This window comes from Cydia amplana, chromosome Z, assembly GCF_948474715.1.
Source record: "Cydia amplana chromosome Z, ilCydAmpl1.1, whole genome shotgun sequence".
NCBI classification, from domain to species: domain Eukaryota; kingdom Metazoa; phylum Arthropoda; class Insecta; order Lepidoptera; family Tortricidae; genus Cydia; species Cydia amplana.
In genome coordinates, this window is record NC_086096.1 from 9,589,432 (window position 1) to 9,615,083 (window position 25,652).

A 25,652-nucleotide genomic window follows, 5' to 3' on the forward strand; every position below is an offset into this window, starting at 1 on the left:
CCGTACGGAATTAAAAGTCCGTGCATCTTTGGCCAGTCTTAAAATATCATTGGTACATTGACGTATAATACACTATCTAAGGACAGGCTAATGGGGCACTAAAAATGGTACTAGTTCAGCGGTGTTACTCACGAATTCCAGCCAATCGTGCAGTCTACTACTCAACTAGTTGCGACCAATAGCGCGCGTAATGCGAACTCGTCAACCAATCGGGTTGTAGCGATTTCACACCGCTGTACTGGCCCCTATCATGCCTCATTATTATTGCCCGTAAAGCCAGTCCCTAGATATCTATGTCAATGCATTGGTAAATATACTTGGTCAACCCACTGGTCAACCAGATGTTGACAGTAGAAAAAGGCGGCAAATTTGAAAAATGTAGGCGCGAAGCGCGAAGGGATATCTCCCATAGAAAATTTGAATTCCGCGCCTTTTTTACTGACAAGATTTGGTTGACCAGCTATAATTAACATATACGAATCATTATAAACTTGCTAATAAATGCTCTAACCAGGATTCTAATCCGGCACCTCTTTAGGTAGGGTCACTAGTGTGACCGTAACAGGTAGGGATAAAGTATAAAAGATTTAGGATCAGGATCATTCAAACATTACGCTCGATTATTTCCATCCAGTTCTAAAATACTTAGTTTACGTTCCCTTGACGGAGTATCAACTAAACTTTAGTTACTAAAGTCTGCCAAGCCATTTCCGTCAGTAGAAAAGGGCGGCAAAACAGTTTTAGAGCTAAACAAGGCCCAAGTTATCAATAAAACACGATTAGAATAAAAGACAATATTTATTTATTAATAAGGTACATCAATAAGGCAAATCACAAAATGACAAATTGTAAAAAAAAACATACACATTAAATCTACTCAGTCTTCAGAATTCATTCTGTTTCAGCAGATGTACTCAAGTCTCCAACGTCAATGCCGGTATCATCAGCATTATCCTGAACTAATTCCTGAAATGTAGATAAAATCAGTAGGTATATAACAATTTCATTTGAGTTTAAGTCTTTCCCTGCAGATCTGGGAACTGAGAACATAATTATGATATACTACTTATAGAAGAAGTTATTATATTAAGTCAGGGACCCAGGGAAAGGGGTACTGCGGCGCAAAGTAATTTAAATCAGACCCATTAAAAAAAAATATTACCACACTAACTTGCAAGAGCTCTCTTTATTTTTCAAAAACTGATGAGAAATATTGCATTTTATGCACAAGAATAGCAAGATAAGTTGATGCAGTTCTTTCAAATTTGCTACCCTTGTGGTTCAATTTTGAAATCTTATGCTTGCCCTGGTATATCATGAGAGGTTAAACAATAACTTTGCCCCTTGAAGAACAAATAACTATTGGTCTTTAACAAATTGTTTGTACCTAAGCTTGTGCCCAGTGCTATAATTAACCTTACTCTTGCTTCATAAAGAAAATAATATCTACAGTTTTATTAGTACTGGCACTCACTTTAAAAACTTCCACAAAGCTGTTAGCCTCCTCAAGTAAAGTTTTGTATTGATCATTTTCTATTGACAATGATTCATAAAGTTTACACAACCTCTCGTTTTCGCCTAAAGCCTCTTCTAAGGCCACACTGAAACAATAATTAGAGGAAAAAAAACATTAAAACATGGAGAGTTCAATTCTTTTACATGTAAAATGTAGATTGTCATCTATTTGTTAGTCAATCAATGGAAGACTAGTAGAGAATGCCTGATGGCATTAAGTCTGCCTTTTTGTAAAGTAGGTATGTCTATTAGTGTGTAATTAAGGTTAAATAAATGGATGAAATCATTAATTTCAGCAGACACAGGAAACTATATAAGTAATTAATAAATACGAGTCCTGTACCAAATTTTTATTTACTAACTATTTATGTTTAAACTTTTATGGTGTATAACTACGCTACACACAACACACAGACATAAAGTCACACACACACACACACACACACACACACACACATATACACACACACACGCACACGCACACGCACACACGCACACGCACACACACACACACACACACACACACACACACACATAAAGTCACAGTCATAAAGTTTTATACAGGCATAAAGTTGTCTTTCACACATTGCACCATTGTGCAAATCCACATCAGTTCAATAACCATATAACTAGGGTTTGCAATCCGGATTCGAAATGTATTAAATTATTCGGATCTGGATCTGGATCCGCGGTTCTTCCCTTACATTTTGGATCCGTCGTGCAAACCCTACGTATAACTCTATTTACAAATATTTTAATACTAATTTAATGTCAGCTATTCCTTTCTAATGCTATATGTCTTAATGTCGTATGCCGTAATTATTTTTTCTAATATTATCCTCGTACGCGGATCGGCGCTCCGGCATATGACGGCTTAAACTTATTTTTTGTTAGCCTGTTGTGTTCCACTGCTGCCCAGCAGTGAGGGAGGCCTTTGCCCAAAGGCCTCCATGCATCTTGTTCTATGGCAATATTAAACCATTCGTCCCGTATTCAATTATTCATAGAAATTACATACCGCCTCTTCTCTGCTACATTTTCCCAAAAATGTTCACTAGGGACATCACTTGATATATCTTCTTCTGTAATCCATGTGCTGTTTACTTGAGTAGATTTGGACACTTTTTTCCTATGCTCACTGTCCCTGTAAATATAATGTTAACTTATAAAGTAATTGACAGGGTTGCAATAATTAATGTATTTGTTTTTTTTTTCATCACTGCTGCAAAGTGCCCCTATCAATACTTTTAACTAGAGATGCCATGAATATTCGGCAACTATTCGGTATTCGGCCTATTCGGCCACTTTGCCGAACATTCCGTATTCGGCCGAATGTTGCCTACTATTCGGCCGAATACCGAATATCTGTTGCCCCTAACTAAAAAGAAAAATTACACAGTATTTTACATATATTTAAAAAGTATTATTGGAAAGTTGTTAAATAGGAAGACCCTTTTTAGGGTTCCGTAGCCAAATGGCAAAAAACGGAACCCTTATAGATTCGTCATGTCTGTCTGTCTGTCCGTCTGTCCGTCTGTCCGTCCGTATGTCACAGCCACTTTTCTCCGAAACTATAAGAACTATACTGTTGAAACTTGGTAAGTAGATGTATTCTGTGAACCGCATTAAGATTTTCACACAAAAATAGAAAAAAAACAATAAATTTTTGGGGTTCCCCATACTTCGAACTGAAACTCAAAAAATTTTTTTTCATCAAACCCATACGTGTGGGGTATCTATGGATAGGTCTTCAAAAATGATATTGAGGTTTCTAATATCATTTTTTTCTAAACTGAATAGTTTGCGCGAGAGACACTTCCAAAGTGGTAAAATGTGTGTCCCCCCCCCTGTAACTTCTAAAATAAGAGAATGATAAAACTAAAAAAAATATATGATGTACATTACCATGTAAACTTCCACCGAAAATTGGTTTGAACGAGATCTAGTAAGTAGTTTTTTTTTTATACGTCATAAATCGCCTAAATACGGAACCCTTCATGGGCGAGTCCGACTCGCACTTGGCCGCTTTTTTAAACATTTGTTGATTATGAAATATTTTATTTTTATCATTGGTCTGATTTGATTGACTTTAAACTACATTCATTAGTTCTGTTTTACAAAAAAATATATCTTGGCAAACGTTGTGCTTTGTTGGCGAACAGTTTTCATAATAATTGTGACTCACAATGTTCGCATCTCATGCCGAATATTCGGTATTCGGCCGAGAGAGTGGCCGAATATTCGGTATTCGGCCAAAACCACTATTCGGGGCATCTCTACTTTTAACACATTCACTGCTAACGTTTTCGTAGAGCTCCACCCGCTTTGTAGACAAAAGCGATGGTGAACAGAGAACCCACCAAGCGGGTTCCCGGTACTCAGTATCTATGTGTCAATTATACAGACTGAGTTAAGAGGCAAATTTCAGTTTAAAGTATATGAATACAAGACTATTTAAGGAGCATTACACACAATCCTGAATTCAGTAACTGATAACATGGGCGCTGATGTATATGAGACACAAGTGATATCTCCATCTCAGTTCTATGTATTACTGTGTCCCTGTTGTCAGTTAATAAATTCAGGAAAGCGTGTAAAGCTTTTCAAGTATGTACACAGATAGTCATTTATGCGGTTAGACAACTAGTATTAATAACTGCAACTCTAGGCCTTCGCAAAAACAGTAAGTTTTTTTTCAGACTTACGTACCTTGGGTGAAAGTAATCCAGAAGGTTGTTTTTGGTCTTGCCGCTTTTCGCTGCTCCGCCAGTGCGCCTATTGATATTGTGTAACGCAGTGAGACCTTGACAAGGCCTTGATTCCTGTAATATTAGATTTGAATTAAAATATTAAAGCGAAATTCAACCATTCTAATAGTGTGATGAAAAACATGCTATCAGTGTTATTTTATTGAGCATAATAAATATTATAATGCACAAAAACATACCTCTGATTCGCTCATTTTTAAAGCACTGTTATTTCCTATAGTTGATATCTGTGACTGTTACAGAAATGCTTTTCAAACAATGGAAACTGAATTAACCACTTATCATTCAATTCAACTGTTTTAGTTTAAATTATTGTTGCTGAGAGTGTATTTTGTTATCGTCCGTTACACCAACAATACACCGGTAGTTTTTTTAATGTTTCTTTTGGCCGTTGACCACCCATCATTCTGCCAATATATTTGCCACACATGTTTAACAAATTTTGAATCATAACTTTAGTATAATTCATCCTTTCAGTATAAGTTAGTAAGTATAAATACTACTCATTGAGAAAATATGAACATTTAAAATGTAATTCTATAAATTTAAAGAAATAGTTTACTAAGTGTTGGACTCAAGATTTTGCGTAATAGGTAACGTATTGATACCTTTTCCAATGTCATAAAGGTCAAAACTGACATTTACACCCAGTATGCTCTCGTTGTATAACTTTATTTGACATTTGATGTAATTGGTCTGAAATTGATAAAGTGAAGCAAATAACTTCACTTTATCCAATCAGGTGATAGTATGATTTTGTTTTTGCCATGTTTTTGCCATTGATTAAAACTTTTGTGATAGAAAACCAACCAAAAGGTCATCTTATCTTCACTTTTGTGCAACGCTTGCGGTCGAACCGGATTTGGCGAATTATTATTTGAATAGTTAAAATCGTAAGTATTCTTTTTACATATTAATTATAATGATATTTGGCTTCTTAACAGTTGCATAACGATATCACAATTAATAGTTTATCGTAAGACATAATTACAAAACCCGGTGGGTGTGTTTCAACTTCCGCCTTATATTTCAGCCGGAGTCCAATTGAAACTAATTGACTATATTTTAAAATGTTTAAGAGCCATAATTAGAGTAAATTCATTGTCATGCACGAAAGTTTAGTTTGGCTCTCTTTTTAGATAAACAGCATCATGGGTCGCAAATTCGTTGTCGGCGGAAACTGGAAGATGAATGGTGACAAGAACCAGATCAACGAGATAGTCAACAACCTGAAGAAAGGTCCTCTGGACCCCAATGTTGAGGTGAGTCTGCAGAACCCTTTGACGTATAATATCTAAGGACGGGCTAATGGGGCACTAAACATCGTACTAGTTCAGCAGTGCTACCCACGAATTCCAGCCAATCGTGCAGTCTAACCAATAGCGCGCGTAATACGAACTCGTCAACCAATCGGGTTGTAGCGATTTCACACCGCTGTACTGGCCCCTATCATGCCTCATTATTATTGCCCGTAAAGCCAGTCCCTAGATATCTATGTCAATGGCAAAACCGTATTAGGTGACCACCAGTGGTGGATTTGGTCAAGACCGAGTAGGCCCGGGCATGGGGGCCCTAGGCTAGGGAGGCTAGATATTTGGGCGGCAGTTTATATGATGGCGGCAAAGAAAGGGGTGGCTAGTGCCTACTACAGGGCCTGGGGCCTAGGGCGGCAAAGACTAAATCCGCCACTGGTGACCACATAGATATTGTTATGCTGCGATTGAAACTTGTATGAATACCATAGCAAAGCTCTTATGTGTAATTGCTGAAAGGGATTTGATTGTTTGAATATATTTGTAGGATCAGTCTTTAGTTTTCTGTGCACTTTAGATTCCTTTAAAGTCTTTAAACCTCAATAATCCTTTAATTTTACTAGCTTGTAATATTCCCGTGAGCCAAATGTCTGGGCCAAAATTGTCCCATATACTGTGTAATTAGACCAAGCCGTAATAAATACTTGTCTCTCTGGATCATTTAGGTCGTTATTGGTGTGCCTGCCATCTACCTTGCTTATGTGAAAAGCATCATTCCTGACACCATCAGTGCAGCTGCCCAAAACTGCTGGAAGACCGCTAAAGGAGCGTTTACTGGTCAGTACTATATAATATTAACTACAATCTATGACCTCTAATAATTTATTCTTCATCCCTTTGAACGCTCAGCCTATTGTGTACGGTGCATCATCATGAACTTTGTCCCAACAAATCAAACCAAAAATTGGATAACATATAGTATTTTATTAAATTGTTACATTATGCTATGCGGTAATACTGCATTCTATCTATTAAGCCCTTTTGTTCTGAGATAGAGTATGTCTCCAAGCTCAGTGTGCCGCTTGGCAAAGGCCTCCTCTAGCTCTTTCCATTGGGGTCTGTCGTGGGCCACTCTTCTCCATTTTGGGCCCGCTGTGAGATTGAGTTCATCCTCCCATCTTGTTCGAGGTTTCCTCTGTCTCCGTGTGCAACCTCTTGGGTACCAATCTGTTAGGATCTTACTCCATTTACTGCTTGTCTCTCAACATGTGGCCAGTCCATCTCCACTTCTGCTGGTCTATTTTAGTGAGTATATCGGTCTTTTTTGTTTTTTGTCTCAGGTCTTCATTTATAATTTTGTCTAGTCTGCGTGTTCCCGTCATATTTCGTTCCATAGACCTTTGGCAGTACTGAAGCCTGTCTCGGTGCTCTTTGTTGAGTGCCTATGTCTCACATCCGTAGAGTTAGACCAAGAAAAGTCTGCAGCGATTTTGATAGCCCACGCAGTGCAAGTGTTATTTACACGTCATAAATTCATAGAAGTTTGACGTTTAAAATGACACTTGCACTGCGTGGGCTATCAAAATCGCTGCAGACTTTTCTCGGTCTGACTCTATGCAATATTGTATTACCATCTATTAGTTAATTACTTCTAAATATAATTGTGTAGGGTCAAGACAAGTGTGTCTGGCCTTCACATTGGGGCCTGTTGACACATTACAGAAATACAGACTTTATTGGTAAATATAAACATAGTTACATTTTACACGTCATAAACTTAAAACTATTGAGTAAGTACATTATGTTTTTATAATTAAATACAAGTAATAAACAAGTAACATTTGTAGGTAGGTGGGTACTACATAGAACCTGTTTCTCAAACGGTTCTGGGTCAATCTCTCACCGGCGCACTCATAAAGTCTACAATACGATAGTATGCCTGATCTATTAGAAGGGATTTAAGTTTCTTTTTGAATATTGCATCGCTAGTCGAGTCTTTGATGACATTAGGTACGGAGTTGTAGGCAATCGGTCCCATGACGTCAAGCGATCGTCGAGACTTAGCGAGTCGATGCTTTGGGATTTGTAATCGTGGAATCGTGGTCGCGACGAGGTGTCACAATTTTTAGCGCTAGATTTGTAATTTTGTATATTTGACTCTACATAGATGCACACAGTCAATATGTATACAGACGGTAATGTTAAAATTTTATGTTTTTTAAACAAAGACTGAGCCGGATAGTCAAATGGTTTTCCATCGATTATACGCAGGGCTCGTTTTTGCATCTTAAATACTCTGTCGCGATCTGCCGCTGTGCACCAGAGATCTACACCCTGCGTAAGAATCGAGTGGAAATATCCATAGTAAGCAGTTTTGGTGTTCTCTATAGACAAACTGGGCGCTATCCTGGACAGTTGCGAAACACGCGATTAGTGTTTACATGAATAATCAATGTGTAAACAGGCCCCAATGTGAAGGCAAGCCACACTTACCCATATAGACCTTACTTATATATTTTACATATTACTACATATCATCATGTTTGGTCTAAAAGCTATGTTGATAATGTTGATATGACTATTTCTTAGTCTGTGCGGAAGAGAAGAGTCGTGGAATGTATGGGGCCCAATACATTCCACGACTCTTCTCTTTCCGAACAAAGTCTATCTCATTTAAAACACTTATTGTATGTATAGATAAAAGTTGTTTCCAGTGAGTACACGGGTGCCATTGTAGGTAAAATCCGTCGCACGCGTCCGCGCTAGTTAGCGTTGCACATAGTATTTTTCGTTAACCCACTCACCCGCTCCGTGCAACCGTGCCAGCTAGCGGGTGCCCTAAAAGTATTATATATATGCCGTCAAACTGTCTTTGTCCATGAGCGTAAATAATCTCACCCATCACATCGGTCACCTGCAACGTAAGCACTAAAAATGTCTGAGACGATCTTATTTCTATAGCAATAAAAGCGAGTCATATATTTTTGCGCGCTTCATTGTGCACTTATTATACAGGTGATGTATGTATTGTTAGTACCATATGCCGCCAACTTGTGTTCTCGCATCGGTCTATTCAGCCATCAAAACCGTGAATCAATTATTGCTACTCCATAAAAGCATATAGATATTTTTATTTATTTTATTTTAAGACACGGTACATAGCAGTTACATTCAAATAGGACTGCCAAACTGCGAAATAGTTTGATGGCAGTTAGGTATAAATACTAACGACGACCTACGACTACATTGATCACCCAAATTTTAAATTAGAAGGTGTTTTTTACTTTGTTTAGGTGAAATATCGCCAGCAATGATCAAAGATGTGGGCTGCGAGTGGGTGATCCTTGGCCACTCGGAAAGAAGAACAATCTTTGGCGAAAAGGACGACTTAGTCGCTGAGAAGGTAACTGCATGCGACATCCATTTGATGTTCAATGGACATTGTTTCTGATTCATAAATTTGCTTATTATCGTCACTTTCTGAAATCTTTTTTAATTTTAATTAAATTATTACATCGCGCGTTATTGGCCCGCTCTATATTTTCAATGTAGGTAATCGCCGTTCTAATATTCAACTAATACTACCATACCATAGAAGATTATTGAGTATGTCCTTTGTTTCACACATGTACATAGTCAGCAAAACCATTAGATTAGCACACCTACGTAGGTACATTTTTATATGGAGAGATGCTAACCTAAAAACATTGCTGACTGTACTCAAAGGTTAATCTGTTGTTAAAGGTGAGAGCGTACATATGTATCAATGGCAAATTCGATGTTCGTTCGAAAACTCTCTGACATTTGAAGTATCCACCTACATATTACAGGAAACAAGCAAACTCGTTTTTATTTTTAAAAAGTTGGATCTTATGAGTATCCTCATATTTTATTAAAACATGCAGCTAGTAACACTCGGAAATCTTCCTCTTAGGTTGCCCACGCATTGGAGTCCGGTCTGAAAGTGATCGCGTGCATCGGCGAGACCCTGGAAGAGCGTGAGGCGGGCAAGACCGAGGAGGTGGTGTTCCGGCAGACGAAGGCGCTGATCCCCGCCATCGGCAGCAACTGGGACCGCGTGGTGCTGGCCTACGAGCCCGTGTGGGCCATCGGCACCGGAAAGACCGCCTCGCCTCAGCAGGTAAACAAACTAGCCTGGAACAGAGGGAGACGGGCACGACCGAGAAGGTGTTCCGGTAGACGAAGGCGCTGATCCCGGCCATCGGCAGCAACTGGGACCGCGTGGTGCTGGCCTACGAGCCCGTGTGGGCCATCGGCACCGGGAAGACCGCCTCGCCTCAGCAGGTAAACAAACTAGCCTGGAAGAGAGGGAAGCGGGCACGACCGAGGAGGTGTTCCGGCAGACGAAGGCGCTGATCCCCGCCATCGGCAGCAACTGGGACCGCGTGGTGCTGGCCTACGAGCCCGTGTGGGCCATCGGCACCGGGAAGACCGCCTCGCCTCAGCAGGTAAACAAACTAGCCTGGAACAGAGGGAGACGGGCACGACCGAGAAGGTGTTCCGGTAGACGAAGGCGCTGATCCCGGCCATCGGCAGCAACTGGGACCGCGTGGTGCTGGCCTACGAGCCCGTGTGGGCCATCGGCACCGGGAAGACCGCCTCGCCTCAGCAGGTAAACAAACTAGCCTGGAACAGAGGGAGACGGGCACGACCGAGGAGGTGTTCCGGCAGACGAAGGCGCTGATCCCGGCCATCGGCAGCAACTGGGACCGCGTGGTGCTGGCCTACGAGCCCGTGTGGGCCATCGGCACCGGGAAGACCGCCTCGCCTCAGCAGGTAAACAAACTAGCCTGGAACAGAGGGAGACGGGCACGACCGAGAAGGTGTTCCGGTAGACGAAGGCGCTGATCCCGGCCATCGGCAGCAACTGGGACCGCGTGGTGCTGGCCTACGAGCCCGTGTGGGCCATCGGCACCGGGAAGACCGCCTCGCCTCAGCAGGTAAACAAACTAGCCTGGAACAGAGGGAGACGGGCACGACCGAGGAGGTGTTCCGGCAGACGAAGGCGCTGATCCCGGCCATCGGCAGCAACTGGGACCGCGTGGTGCTGGCCTACGAGCCCGTGTGGGCCATCGGCACCGGGAAGACCGCCTCGCCTCAGCAGGTAAACAAACTAGCCTGGAACAGAGGGAGACGGGCACGACCGAGGAGGTGTTCCGGCAGACGAAGGCGCTGATCCCCGCCATCGGCAGCAACTGGGACCGCGTGGTGCTGGCCTACGAGCCCGTGTGGGCCATCGGCACCGGGAAGACCGCCTCGCCTCAGCAGGTAAACAAACTAGCCTGGAACAGAGGGAGACGGGCACGACCGAGGAGGTGTTCCGGCAGACGAAGGCGCTGATCCCGGCCATCGGCAGCAACTGGGACCGCGTGGTGCTGGCCTACGAGCCCGTGTGGGCCATCGGCACCGGGAAGACCGCCTCGCCTCAGCAGGTAAACAAACTAGCCTGGAACAGAGGCAGACGGGCACGACCGAGGAGGTGTTCCGGCAGACGAAAGCGCTGATCCCCGCCATCGGCAGCAACTGGGACCGCGTGGTGCTAGCCTACGAGCCCGTGTGGGCCATCGGCACCGGGAAGACCGCCTCGCCTCAGCAGGTAAACAAACTAGCCTGGAACAGAGGCAGACGGGCACGACCGAGGAGGTGTTCCGGCAGACGAAGGCGCTGATCCCCGCCATCGGCAGCAACTGGGACCGCGTGGTGCTGGCCTACGAGCCCGTGTGGGCCATCGGCACCGGGAAGACCGCCTCGCCTCAGCAGGTAAACAAACTAGCCTGGAACAGAGGGAGACGGGCACGACCGAGGAGGTGTTCCGGCAGACGAAGGCGCTGATCCCCGCCATCGGCAGCAACTGGGACCGCGTGGTGCTAGCCTACGAGCCCGTGTGGGCCATCGGCACCGGGAAGACTGCCACTGCCACAGGTAAACAGCGGTCGTAGCTAAGATGACAAACGCTAGCGAAAAGTAAAAAAACAAAAGTGGGTACGTCATACCTATAGTCATGTTATTACTATAAAAATAATGAATCATGTTTTATTATTCACAAAAGTTAACCTATTATCGCAGACTCTACACGAAATGTAAATATTTTTGTACGTTAAGTCTTAATAATTTCATGTATTTATCTATATTTAAGTGTGAAGACTTTTAGTTAATTTATTATTGCTAACTGAAATATAACTGTAACAAAGGTTTGTAGAGTAAAGAAAAGATTTAAAAAAAAAACAAAATGTAGACGTAAATTATCGTCCTAATTCCCACTAGGCGGCGCCTTATTCACACTCGAATTTTGTTTTTACGTTTTGTTGAACCCAGTTTGAATCATTAAACTATTGAGATAAACAAGTTTTTTTAGTGTCATAAGGTGCCATTTTGCATCGACTTACGTCACTTACGTATTTACTCGGTAGTTAAATAGTAACTAATGCAACATCTTCAACGGATTACTTTGTTAGGTATTATGAATTTTTTTTATTCGTACATACTAGCATCATGATTATCATAAATATGAATTACCGTAACGTAAGATACGTAGTACGTACGTCATTCTTTAGGCCGAGGACGACTTCAAAACATTTATTATGAGCAGATTGTGCAACCTAACCCCGGTTACTGTTTTTTCTCGGTTCTTTAGAATAAAAACTATTTTAAGAGCAAATAGCTCCAAAATATGTAAATATGTACATATTTTCATAGTTGTTTTAAATGTAATTAATTACGAGTACCATCATCCACACTGTCAACTAATAATTCGTAAACCTTATTGCTGCGATAAAATCCAGCTATGTATGCTCAGTCAGGTCAGTCTTGCTGTTAATAATTAAAAACTATATGGTTATCCCTACATATCTTGTACCTACCTATTATGTAAATTAATTAATACGAGTATAACCTTTTATTACAACAACAAAAGCGATTCTTTACATTACAGCTTTTTTTTTAATTGTGTAAAAACGATTGTTTGCCGAGGTTCTTTAGCGTGTTTTTTTCCGACAGTGTATTTTTCTTACGCAACTCGCGACATAAGTGTCCCGTTTGCCTACTAAGGTCCACTTGCACCATTTCACTAGCCCGAGGTTAACTGGTTATACCTGGAGTTACCATGGTTAACAGTACAATTTGACACTTGGTTAACGGTTTAACCGCTTAACCCTGGTTTAGGGGGATGGTGCAAGTGGCGCTTACCGATCACAATTTTATTATTCCAAAGTACAAATTATGAGACGAATCTGTAATATCACCTATAGGCTCAAGACGTACACGCGTCCCTCCGCAACTGGCTGACCGCGAACGTGTCCGCGGAAGTGTCGGGCGCCGTGCGCATCCAGTACGGCGGCTCCGTGACGGCGTCCAACGCCAAGGAGCTGGCGTCATGCGCCGACATCGACGGTTTCCTCGTCGGCGGCGCCAGCCTCAAGCCCGAGTTCGTCGACATCGTTAACGCCACTCAGTAAATCTAAGGCCAAGGTCTCCTATAAACGCCATCGGCCACTTATAGCGTCTGCGTCATAATACTTACTATAGAGATGTATTGGTGTGATCTCTTTCACACGTCGACGTTGGCGTCTTTTTTGGTCAGGAACGTTGACGCTAACGTCAGACGCCGCGTATAGCATAAAATAGGAGACCAGGGCCTAACGTAGGTTGGGTCACAAAACGACGTTTGCCCGTCGGCGCTCAAGTCCATAAGCATTCAACTAACTAAAGTCTATTTTTTATTCGGTAGACTGAAATGACAGTTCATAGTATGAACATAAAATGTCATTTCATACTAAGAAATGTCATTTTAGTCTACCGAATTAAAAAATAGACTTAACTAGCAACGAATAAACGTTTTAAAATGGCTGGCAACAATGTACGATCGGTATTTGTTTTTGCTACCAAACTTGTCAACTAAAAACTCGGTTTGACAATATTAACATGAAGGACATTGTAGTAAAGTGAGATTATGACAGACAAAACAAAGTATAACTCTTTATCTGTCACATTTATTGTAAGTTGCATCTTGTTAAATATTAGTTTTTATACGATGTCGCATCTATGATTCCAGCTGGGCGGTCGTTTTGTGTATACCCTGCTATAAGTACCTACTCATTTATAGATTAAATGCATACGATATATTAGTAATAGTTATAGATGTCGTACGCTTGCAGTTTACATTATCCGTTAAATAAGTTAAAATGTATAATAACTTTTCGTTTGTAAGTTTATATTAAAATCAAATTTGATATGAGAATATGTCTACTTGGTTATTGTTGTTGTGTATTTATAGACCGTTCGGTTTTTTCAAATTGTACTTGTTTCTTACTGTTAACTGGTCTCGTACGTGAATAAACTCGCTATATTACCGTTTTCTTGGCACTTTATTGTTATTTAATCACTTACCTTAATATTATACCTACCTTTATTGTGGGCCTGTGGGGTTGGTAAGGGATATCTATACTTGGTCAACCAGATCTTGACAGTAGAAAAAGGCGGCAAATTTGAAAAATGTAGGCGCGAAGGGATATCGTCCCATAGAAAATTTGAATTTCGCGCCTTTTTTTACTGACAAGATTTGGTTGACCAGCTATAGCCATGTTAGCGAGAGTCAAATAGATAAACACACATTTCACAGGTGAGGGGGGCGAAGTGCGCCTGCCGTGCAGATGCGCCTGTCATTAATATACTAGTATATACATACATACATAAAATAGGAAAACTACAGACTAACGACCTATTGGCGCGCATTTATAAGCTCATCTCTCGAGTTCGATTTGCAGGTTACCAGGCACACAATATCACCAAAGCTCTTGGAAGCTGTAAAAATATGGAGACGATGCTAGTAGTCTTAGGACGTCAATTTATCATGTGGAAACCAACCTCATCAGTTTCTAGTAGAAAAAGCGAATGAGTATACGCACTTGGAACATATGTAGATACTTTTGGGCTGGTAAAATAGGGCAAGTAGGGTTCTGAAAATATCACTATGGTTCCAAGATTAGTAATATGACGTGATTAATGGACGCCCCTCAAAAGTTAAAACAAGACGCTGCCAACGCAGGCATGTAATAGAAACAAAAATATAAAATTTTGTAATATTTTTTATTAATAGATCATCATAACCCCGTGCCACAATATAATAGTGAAAGGCTGTTTAATCCTAAATAAGGTTCCTCAGGACAAGTTCGCTCATGGGCCAACTGCGGCTATTCGACAATTACGTACCAGTATGATGTGTGGGTTCTACAGCCCTTCTATAGACGGAAAGTGCGATCACGGAGAAAGGGTTCAACTCTTACGCCATACTAGTACTTAATTGGCGAATAGACGCAGTTATCCCATGGGTGCACTTGTCCCGACCGGTCTAATAAGATGGTTGGTTAATTAACATATTATAATAAGCCGATTATAGGTGTATAACTTTAATACCTACACCAAAAAAAACCTAAAGATTAATAGTGTGTTAACGAATCGCAAAGTGACTATAATACCTATCGTTCACCGAATGGAATACTTACCTACCCACTTTCTTAAAAATATTTGACACTTAGGCTACCGTAAAATGTGCCTACTTCGCTCCAAATTTCGAAATTGATATTTATGCCCGATGAGAGTAATCAGATAATTTTGATTTTTATGAGTAATCAAATATTTTTAAGCGACCCGATCCGATATTTATGCGGATACAGACTAACGATATTTTTTCCGGCCACAAAGCATCACATATTTTCACCGAGGTAGTGTCGTCATATACTTATGGCTCCAATGGAGCTTCAGATATTTTTGCACGGCTGCCCACAGTCATATATTTATGCTGGTGACTGTACCACGCAGAGTAAGGTTGGCATAATAGTTACGGGAGTTATAAATGTGCTGTAAAAACCAAATCAGATCTTTGTCTTATTTATCAGACTGGCGAAATGAGCTGGATATGTAATGTCTTATATTTCAGACTCTGGCGGTTAAAGGGCTAAAGTGCTTTGACGTGGACGAGCCTTGATCATTCTTTATATAGAATAAACAGCCGCCCAAATCCTTCGCTTGTTTTAAATTGTGCAAGTATGAAACAATATCTAATTTCCCGCCAATTCGAGGTACCAAATCAGTGTTGCTATTTACAAAAATAATAGCCTACCCTCTACCTGTACGCACATACTCCGCGTTTTACTTTTCGATAGCCTTGGTCACTAATTAATCACTATAATCACCAATTTAATCACTAATTTGTATGTATATTTGATTAACATAATTATTGATTTATTTAAGCTTTATTGCACAAAATGTATACAAAAATGTACAAAGGGTGAACTTAATGCCAAATAGCATTCTCTACTAGCTAACTAGGAAAGACAATTTAGGTAGGTGTCGGCGCGGCGTCAAGAAATGGAGTGGCAACTATAGTATAGTATAAAATATTTTTTTATACCTACCTACCTAATCGATATTTTTTTCCCATGTAACTGAAAGAGATGTATAGAAATATATGTATTAAGGTACCTACTTAATCGTTGACACTGCTGCGAGCAGGTATTACTTTATCTAAGAGAAGAGACTTGCTGAAAGCACAGCTGAAAGGAAGAAACATACCTAACTACCTACTCACAAATCGCCACCTCAAGTTTGTATAAAGTTCATTGTATGAATTTGAGATACTTATAACTTCGACTGTGGTTACAATACCTATGTATTTACGAGTTGTCCTTCCTCCTTAAGCATAACAACATTACTTATATACCTAATTAATATTCAGTCCCACCCATTTCTTTTAGTCTTCATATCGAGTGAACCCATCTTAAAATTTATTTATTTATTTACAATCATACATATCACTTACAGACGTGTGTCCAACGCGTGATAAATATTACATCACAAAAATTAAACATTATTAACATATAACAAAACATAAAATTTTACAATATCACAATGAAACATGGCTGCATATATTAAATATTTGGTAAGTAACAAAGTTGCCGGCTTGTAGCTTCTGTGAACTCAGTCAGGGTGCAGTTAAATGAATATCATCATCAATCATTCATGTATGGAGACCAAAAGCAAAAGTATTCATTCAGTCTTGACTTTTTGCTTTTTTTTTGCGTCATAATTTATGTATAAGTACTTACCGTAAAACGGGGTGCCTTTAGGAAAATTTGAAGTTACTTCGATAGTTTTAAAACGGCCATAATATTTGAAAGCCACCCGGTTTCACGGTACCTATAGAATTTTAAGTACAGTCAGCTGCAGAGAGTAACAGCTGATGCTGCGTAACAGCTGCAGAGAGTAACAGCTGAAATTTTTAACCTTCGTTACTATTGTAACTGTAGAGGTAGTTGACAGTTGACGCCCCCTGAATACAAACTTCTACGAGTATGTAGAGGGTACTTAAAACATTAAGTCATAACCTTGAAGGTAGAATGTTTCCGTGTAAACATAATCGAATGCCAGTGTTGGTTCCGAGAATATCAAGAACAAATATTCCTACGAGTACATTAAGCTGCAGAGATAGGTAACTTATTCCCCCGCAAACAGAGTTCTATGCATGGGGCTAGTCAACTCTGCAGCCTACTGTACATGACGTAATCCGCAAACAAAATTTTATTATACTTAACAGTTTTGTAGTCAAACCACTTTTCTCGATCCTCACCACCTACGACAATATATCATAAGATTCTCGCCCTAAAACAAAACTCGTACCATCTTAATATTGTGAATGAGCTTTTTAGTTGTAGATTAGTCCGATTTGAGTGATGGGCCCAGAAAAGGTAAGTATTGCACCACCGGCTCGCCCAACGAGAACACGTAGCGGACTGGCTGGAACCAGGCGGCGAAGAACGAAAAGACGAAACACAAGAACACTATCTTTAGTATGATGTCCAACACGAACAAGCTGCAAAAAGAATCATATGTTAATCGATTGTCAAACATGAGTGTTGGGGAAACAAAGTTAGGCATGTACAGTCGGCCACAAATGTGGTCTACCACGGTACCCTACGGTTGAGGTTCGTTTGAACGTCATGAGACAACAAGGTCGATTTAATATTATGTCAGTGACAATTGTCAACCTTAGCGATCGTTAGATCTCGCAGAAACTTTTGTCAAAACTGGTAGACCACTTTCTCGGCCCACTGTACGACGGCGACGTTTGTGCTTTGCAAATTGTTACATATTATTTTATTTTGTATAGGTATTTTATGAATTTCAAGTTGGATGCAATTATTTTTTACACGGAGGCTCTAGTTCTGAGGCCTGAGTAACATGTTATAGAAAAACCATTGTAAAACCCTGCGTAAATTGTAAAATTTGATTTTAACTAGTTAGAGGTATAGACGATTACTCACAAGTTATGGTACATTCTGTTGTACTTGACTTTCGTAAAGTCCTCTTTCAGGCAGTATTGGCGTCCGCCTTCCACTGCTTGAATCATGTATTCTTCCCTGTCTAAATCTTCTACGTAAGTTAAGTATAACTCATTTTCTTCGTCTGACAATTTTGTATGAATGGCGTCATAGTTAGGGCAGGGGAAGTACCACTCTCGCGTGGTGAAGTATTGCAGCACTTCCAGCCCTTGGGATATTCTATCTTGTATCCTTATCATGCTGTAAACAAAGTACAATGTATAGTTATTACAAGATCAGTTCGTTTATTTAAAATAACCATAATTCTGTAGGTTAACTAATATAAGCTCTAAGCTTTGTAGCTTAACTAGACAATAACCGCATGGTAACCTGTCGCTGTCGCTTATTACAATTTTGGTCTATCGAGAAGTGAGCGGTAAAACCCGGTTGTGCAAATGGTTTTTTGAAATGTTCTATTACATACTAGCTGCTGTCTTTAATCGTTATTTAAGTGTTATTAACTCTTATTAGTTATTGCCTGAAATAAATGATATTTTATTTTATTATTTTTTTTTTTTTTTTTATTGCTCATTCATTATACAAGATAATGCTTATATGATTAGCAGAATGTTGAAATGTTGTCGACCGACAAAGACTTCTATAGAGGAGACGTCAAAAGGTAGGTATCCTTATTCAATTTACATTAAATTTGCATCTCAGTCACACATGTAACTTTTTCAATTTATACTTACAATCGTTTCTGTCCAGTGATTAAAAGAAGAAAATCAATGAGATAAGCCGGGCCCAAATGGAAGAGAATGCGTTTTGTTTCGTGCAGAAAGTAGTTAGTGGTAATGTCCCCGTTGGGGTACCACAACGGCCAAGCCAAGGGGTATTCTCGGGCATACTTCTTCCCTATATCTAATACTTCTCCCCATGTGGTTGGTTTTAGGTGTCCTCCATTCAAGTTGTAAATGGGTATGTGTTCGGATCTGAAATAATGTAAATCATTGCAGTAGAATAAGTATACTCTAGTCTAAATTACCTAAGAAAATTTCAGTCTAAGTTGCTTTATCCTCAACAAACTAAGGAGAGGAATGGGTTTCGTCAGATTAAAAAAGCTATTGAATTGACCTGAATTGCCACCAAAGGAATTTTAAATTCTTCATCATTAATATTAATTTATCCTAATAGGAGAAAAAAAGTGTCCTAAGGTTTTTATTTCAATAACGTCACTATTTTTCATAGACTTTGTATGGCGGTCGCGGAATGGTAAGATCGAAAAATGTATGCAAATTTTGGGACACTTTTTTTCTCCTATTAGGATAGAAAGAGCTCGTGATCCTGAGTAGAAATAACATAAAAAATCCCAAATTTGAAAAAAAAGTGTAGGGGACAACAAAAAAAAACGCCCTATTACACAAATCCAAACCAATGGTTGTATCAAGTGCTAAGTAGGTAGGTACTTTGAAAAGAAAGATTTGAAAAAACCTTTAACTGTTTGAGATGTCTTGATAGTTATGACTTCGTGTCTAGAAGTCGTATTATACCTACACTTACTTTGTTTTATTCGTCACTTCAATCATTACGAGAGCGATGAGGCCGTTGATGGCCAGGTCGACGGGGATGACCTGCGCGTTCAAGCTGCCATCGCACAGCATAGTTCTGATGACGCCCTTACCGGCGCCCAGCATCACGCCCACCGGCCCGTTGAGGCTGTCCACCCAGCCGGGAACGGGATCCTTGAGCGACGGGCACACTGAAAGAGACATATTTATGAAGATCCATTCGCGACCACGGCCAGTGTTACCTTCGTTAAAATGTCGGGACGAAAGCTACCGTAAAATGGGGTGAGTAGGGGCAAAACTGACATTCAAACCTCGATAAAACTTCTTCTTCTTCTTCGAATAAAACTTGTATTTTCGAATTCGAATAAATATTACGTAGATACCTACTATAGATATACCTTCACCGCTGAGTACACTTTGATTACAAATAATGCTATTTGGTTGCGTTGTTCCATCAAAATGCCATTATAGATACTACAGTACAATACCTACAGCTTCCGGTATGTTCAACTGTGGAACTTTTTATAAGAGTTACCTAAGTATATTAGTAGATAAGTACTAAGTAGGTACCTACAATGCATGCATAAATGCATGTATAAAATGTAGGTATGTATTAGACTAACGTGGAAGTTATCAAGTTAGACCACTATCGCCTTTTTAATCTGTATTTAGAGTTAAAATTTGTAGGTTACTAGAAGCGCAGTTTTTAGTCTTACATGGTTTTAGAAAAACTAGGTAATCTGGTAGGTATCATTAAGTATTCAAAAACTGCTAGTAGGTATTTGTGGTCAGTCTTCAAAATAGGTACATATCGGTAGCCATATAATATAAAATGTAAATATACGTTTTACCTCTAATTTAAAAGTAGAAACCTCTTGCACCTTGTTTAGTTACAAAAATAGGCAAGCTGTAATCTGATGGTAAACTGGTAGGAATCGAGTCATATGGACACCCCACCACATGGTTCTTACAGCTACATAGGTACTTGTTTAAACTAGGTACTCAATTTTATCTTCTGCTTGTGTCAACTGTTCATTTGCACTTATGGCGCTACATGAGCCTCAATTAGAAACCCTTAAATGCATAGTGATGCATTTATACACACAACATAAACATCAAATGTTATGCATTATTAAACAAATTCTATTTGTTCTTGTATATTATTTCAATAGTAAAACTAATAAATTTTCCGAATTATTACATAAATTTACGCACTATTTTAATTTATAAAAGTTACATTTGTTTATAGACGAAATGTCGGAAAACTTGGAAAAACCTGGAAGTTGATGATTTTTAGTATGTGATTTTGGGCAGATTTTTCGGGGTTTGTAATTATTTTATATTTACAAATTTTATCATAGGAACATCACAAATAGTGTACCTTTCTGTTGGCAGTTAAGATTTTTCCTATACCCCTTACTAATAGCTATATATTTCCAAAAATATGATTTAGACTATGCAACTTTTAACACTGATTTCCCAGTGAAAATCGATGATATAATTTTTTTTACTATTTTTCTTAGAAACGGCAAACAATTATGTGATATATATATATTAATTTCGGGCAAAACGAAAAAATCATGTATTTAAGGGTTAACTATTAAATTAATCGTTTGTCGTAATCTGTCATTTTGACTTACCTATGTAGGTATTTATGAGAAAGGGATAAAACATAAATTAATTTATTGAAAGTTTTATAAATAAGGGGGTTATGCTTACCAATCGTGGGTCTAGCAATGACGCAAGGTAATTCAGGGTACGCATCCATGACCAAACTCTCTGCGAGTCGTTTGGTGTATGTGTATGTGTTCGGATGATGATTTAACAGGGACGGAGTTAGCAGATCCAGTTGTTTCTCGTCTAGGAAGTCGCACAGGCGCATAATATCGTGGGCGTCCGCGGTTGGAGAATGGAACTGAAATTGAACTCCAGTATTAATCGGGATCTCAACACTACCTAGAAATCCTCCTCCTTTAACGGCCTCCGTAGCCTAGTCTGTAGTGACCCTGCCTACGAAGCTGGAGGTCCCGGGTTCGAATCCCGGTAAGGGCATTTATTTGTGTGTTCATCACAAATATTTGTTCCTTAGTTATGGATGTTTTGTGTATTTAAGTACTTATATGTATCTTTATATTATATATATCGTCGCCTAGTACCCACAACACAAGCCTTATTGAGCTTACCGTGGGACTAAAGATTTGTGTAAGATTGTCCCATAATATTTATTTATTTAATTAAATTCTCAAGGCCTCGCAGTCAGCGACGCAGGCGCTTAGTTTATTTGTAAAATACTACCTACTCCGCGAGACGCATAATCAAGCTGAAGGTTACACTATTTTAAACTACAATAGCCCGATCACCCCCCGAACTCATTTTCTGTTAATATTTTTTTGTTTACATGAGTAAGGAATGACTCACGTTAGACTGGGCCGTGTCTGGGCCGGAGCTTCCGGAGCTTCGTTTGTCAATCTTCATCTGTCATAGAAAAGTAGTAAGCGCCGGTAGCTCCGGCCCGGTCTAACGTGAGTCATCCTTAAGTCCCCTCATACAAAATTATGGCTCTAACGATTTCGACGAAATTTGCTAAGTACTTATATGGGTTTTGCGGGTTAAATCGATCAAGCTAGGTCTTATCTCTGGGAAAACGCGCATTTTTGAATTGTTATGTTTTCCGAGCAAAGCTCGGTCTCGCAGATATTGTATGTAATGTGTGCGCCAACGTGAGTCGTCTTTTATGTGACCCACCTATTAATAATTATAGGTGACCTACCACCTACCACCTACTCGTAAGTGATGTGAGCATATAAAGTTATCTTATCTTAACGTTATCTATCTTAGTTCTAACGCTTTCTAAATTATCTTAATCATGGCTTGTAGTCTTTTTTCGCGTTTGGTAGGCTCTCGATTATTTGTAAAAAATCAATTTTTATCTATAGTAACAAAGACGATAGTAACATGGAACCCATACCTTTTCTTCCAATACTCTATAATCAGGGTAGCAAAAAGCTGTCGATAAGTGCACAAACATATCCAGCTTCTTAAACTTCCTGGCCACATTCAGAGCGCGCATGGTTCCCGCCGTGTTCATTGCCACGCTGTCCTTTAGCGGCGACTCTAACCTCAAGGTCGCGGCCAAGTGGAACACGACCGACACCTCTTCGGACATGTTATCCAAATCCTTGCTTGAGACACCTAAGTCCTCGTAGAGGACATCTCCTTGGATTGGTACAATCTTCTTGAGAGCACTCTTTTTCTCATTTTTTATTCTCTCGAAAGCCTGAAACACATAAAGTATAGCTGGTCAACCAAACCTTGTCAGTAAAAAAAGGCGCGAAATTCAAATTTTCTATGGGACGATATCCCTTCGCGCCTACATATTTTTCAAAGGGTATAGCCGGGTAAGCATGGCCAAACTGCCCTTATCGAAAAAAACAATTTCCTTTTACTGGATTATTAACCTATATATAAGTAGTGCTTTCACCAAATATTAAGCCTCAAGCCTCTGCTTCAGATTTAAAAAAAAATGCAAAAAAAGAAAAATCATTTTTATTTTATTACAGCCAAGTTACTAATCCGATTTCTTTGTAATTTGGGTATGTTATAAATACAATTAAGATCGCTTTCTGAAAAAAATAATATTGAATTATCTCTTAAAATAATAGTAAAAAATTTACATGAAAATTTTCAGAAAAATAAAAAAAATACATGCGAGATAGCGACAGTTATCAAATTTACATATTTCATGTAGAATTTAATAATATTTAACATATATTTTTTTCAAAATTTAAAATCGGGATTAACAGTGTTAAAAACTCGAATTTGTAACATCCCATAATACCTTCTCTACATACAAAATAACTTGTACGTTATACTAAAGTCTATTTTTTTATTCCGTAGACTGAAATGACAGTTAATAGTATGAACATGAAATGTCATTTCATACTATTAACTGTCATTTCAGTCTACCGAATAAAAAAATAGACTTTAGAAAGGTATATTCCCAACGCAATTTGAATTTAGAACGCGACTTATTTTTCTGAGCGCGGACCTTAAACTCAGTGGCTGTATGCGGCTAGGGCGAGCGCGGGAACAGGAAAATAGGCACGAATTTTATACAGAGCGTTAACGATTGAAAAATTTCTGTTCCTTTGATGAATAAAATACGTCACATTCTAAATTCAAATTCGTAAAGACTGCGTTCACAATATACTTCATTCGTTTATGACTACTTAGCTTTGCTTGTATGAAGAGAGAGTATTATGGGATGTTACAAATTCGAGTTTCTCACACTGTTAATCCCGATTTTAATTTTTGAAAAAAATATATGTTAAACATTATTAAATTCTACATAAAATATGTAATTTTTTTTTTTAAATCTGAAGCATTTGAGGCTTAATATTTGGTGAAAGCACTACTTATATATAGGTTAATAATCCAGTAAAAGGAAATTGTTTTTTTCGCTAAGGGCAGTTTGGCCATGCTTACCCGGCTATACCCTTTGCCGCCTTTTTCTACTGTCAAGATCTGCCAGTAAATGTTATGGATGTGAGATTATCAAGTTCCCATGAAATGTTCTTGATATGTTTTTTTTCTGCACTTATTGCCAAACCTTCCTACAGTTTCGATTTCTATGACATATGAAATAGAGGCCCATGAGTTACGTAAATGTTAAATTAATGTTACGTAAATGTAAATTGAGTAATAATCCCTAATCTGAACGGTAACTTTGTAAGTGGAATCTTGCATTGAGAATTTTCTCATTAAAGTTTCCATAAATTGCGGCAATTTTTGCACATATACATATAACTAATACGAATATGAGCGACACATACCTATGATCATTTTTCGCAAATGTTCAAAAACTGACAATTATCATCTCGTTTGTTTAAGTAGGTACAGTCACCTGCAATAATATGTTACTCTTCAAAGGCCGCAAAAATATGTGACATGCTTTTATGGCTCTACAAATAAGATCGTGTCAGATATTTTTGCGGCCTTCGTTGTGTAACATATTATTGCAGGTGACTGTGCCTACCTATATGTGGTTTGTTTGTATCTTTCCCTCGCGAGAGCAGACACTGGAGCTTTGTGAACGATTACCTTAAAGGTACTAATACAAGCAATGTATGTGTTATATGCAGTGAACGCATTATATGTATGTATCTTGAACGAATAGAAAATAATATATAGTTTGTCAAAGGACTGTCTCATTTCAAACATAGGAGAATCATACTATCTTTGTCTTACACTAGTACTAGTATCCAAAAGAAAAGAATGAGAACTTATAGTTTTTTTGGTTCTTATTTACTGACAAATTGGTTTGACCAACTATATATACTAAGGGCTTACGAGGCAAAAAACCGATAATTCTTTGGGAAAGTTTGTTCTGTTTGTTCACTAACGAGTCAAATAAAAAGTAAATATTAACTTACCGGGGACCGTTGCATGTCCTCCCAGCGCTGTTTGATAGATTTGCCCCTCTTCGACCTGATTAATATGTATACGTTTCCGATGTCGGGGATGGTGTACAGCAGCTTCTCAATGAGCACCTTGCCCATGAAGCCAGAGCCGCCGGTCACCAGGATGCTCCTGCCCTTGTAGAATTCTCTAACTGAAGGCGTGGACTCCATTTTCTGTCAAAAAGATATAATAATGTAGGTAACTTATCCATCAATTAAATCATAGTCGGTATAAGTTATACTTGGTCAACCAGATCATGACAGTAGAAAAAGGCGCCAAATTTGAAAAATGTAGGCGCGAAGGGATATCGTCACATAGAAAATTTGAATTTCGCGCCTTTATTTACTGACAAGATTTGGTTGACCAGCTATAAGAAGTTAATTTTGACCGACGAGGTAAAATCTCCCGCGAGCGCTCGCCGACGCGGCGCTGGCGGCCGGCGCACCAAGGAGCACCTCGAAGCATGCCGCGGCATGCCGCGTGCCGGCTCCTACCCCCGCGGTATCCTCTATGTGCTCGTCGATGAAGCGGAGTACTTAACAATCCTCCGCGATGCTCCGAATCCGGTCACAGAGCATTAAAAAATTATATTGACGCAATTGAAATTAGGGAAGAATATAGGTACGTACTACCCGATTTGCGCTAGCCTTTAGAGTCATATAATAAAGGGTCAAATTCATAACTGTCAAAATTGACTTCTTACCGGTCAGGGACGTACATAGTTACTCTTTAGTTACTCAATTACTGTGACAT

The 25,652-nt window shown here is 39.4% G+C and overlaps 3 protein-coding genes across 3 annotated transcripts; 1 reads left to right on the forward strand and 2 right to left on the reverse strand.

The window, feature by feature from the left end:
* Nucleotides 1–789: 789 nt before the first annotated feature.
* Nucleotides 790–4,629, reverse strand: LOC134661052 (geminin-like). The gene is made up of 5 exons (XM_063516950.1): nucleotides 4,463–4,629; nucleotides 4,225–4,337; nucleotides 2,534–2,659; nucleotides 1,475–1,601; nucleotides 790–966 (listed from the first exon to the last, which is right to left on the reverse strand). Exons 1-5 carry the CDS (start codon nucleotides 4,475–4,477, stop codon nucleotides 892–894), a joined length of 456 nt encoding a protein of 151 aa, XP_063373020.1. The 5' UTR covers nucleotides 4,478–4,629; the 3' UTR covers nucleotides 790–891.
* Nucleotides 4,630–5,411: 782 nt separating this feature from the next.
* On the forward strand, nucleotides 5,412–13,014 carry LOC134660870 (triosephosphate isomerase). Its single transcript, XM_063516714.1, has 5 exons — nucleotides 5,412–5,545; nucleotides 6,262–6,373; nucleotides 8,830–8,939; nucleotides 9,471–9,677; nucleotides 12,805–13,014. Exons 1-5 carry the CDS (start codon nucleotides 5,435–5,437, stop codon nucleotides 13,009–13,011), a joined length of 747 nt encoding a protein of 248 aa, XP_063372784.1. The 5' UTR covers nucleotides 5,412–5,434; the 3' UTR covers nucleotides 13,012–13,014.
* A 4,246-nt stretch (nucleotides 13,015–17,260) lies between these two features.
* On the reverse strand, nucleotides 17,261–25,100 carry LOC134660867 (putative fatty acyl-CoA reductase CG5065). The gene is made up of 7 exons (XM_063516710.1): nucleotides 24,872–25,100; nucleotides 22,408–22,716; nucleotides 21,159–21,354; nucleotides 19,432–19,630; nucleotides 18,624–18,863; nucleotides 17,875–18,132; nucleotides 17,261–17,423 (listed from the first exon to the last, which is right to left on the reverse strand). The coding sequence occupies exons 1-7, from the start codon at nucleotides 25,067–25,069 to the stop codon at nucleotides 17,267–17,269; spliced, it is 1,557 nt and encodes a 518-aa protein (XP_063372780.1). The 5' UTR covers nucleotides 25,070–25,100; the 3' UTR covers nucleotides 17,261–17,266.
* Nucleotides 25,101–25,652: the final 552 nt, after the last annotated feature.

Bases quoted from the DNA above. Each gene is read 5' to 3' on its own strand.
- LOC134661052 (XM_063516950.1), bottom strand. The intron at 2,660-4,224 runs GTACGTAAGTCT...TTATATTTACAG, and splicing joins CTGGATTACTTTCACCCAAG to GGACAGTGAGCATAGGAAAA. The intron at 1,602-2,533 runs GTATGTAATTTC...TTATTGTTTCAG, and splicing joins AATGTAGCAGAGAAGAGGCG to TGTGGCCTTAGAAGAGGCTT.
- LOC134660870 (XM_063516714.1), top strand. From the start codon at position 5,435: ATGGGTCGCAAATTCGTTGTCGGCGGAAACTGGAAGATGAATGGTGAC. The intron at 6,374-8,829 runs GTCAGTACTATA...TACTTTGTTTAG, and splicing joins CGCTAAAGGAGCGTTTACTG to GTGAAATATCGCCAGCAATG. The intron at 8,940-9,470 runs GTAACTGCATGC...TCTTCCTCTTAG, and splicing joins ACGACTTAGTCGCTGAGAAG to GTTGCCCACGCATTGGAGTC.
- LOC134660867 (XM_063516710.1), bottom strand. From the start codon at position 25,069: ATGGAGTCCACGCCTTCAGTTAGAGAATTCTACAAGGGCAGGAGCATC. The intron at 22,717-24,871 runs GTAAGTTAATAT...TATGTGTTTCAG, and splicing joins AGGACATGCAACGGTCCCCG to GCTTTCGAGAGAATAAAAAA. The intron at 19,631-21,158 runs GTAAGCATAACC...TGTCTCTTTCAG, and splicing joins CATTGCTAGACCCACGATTG to TGTGCCCGTCGCTCAAGGAT.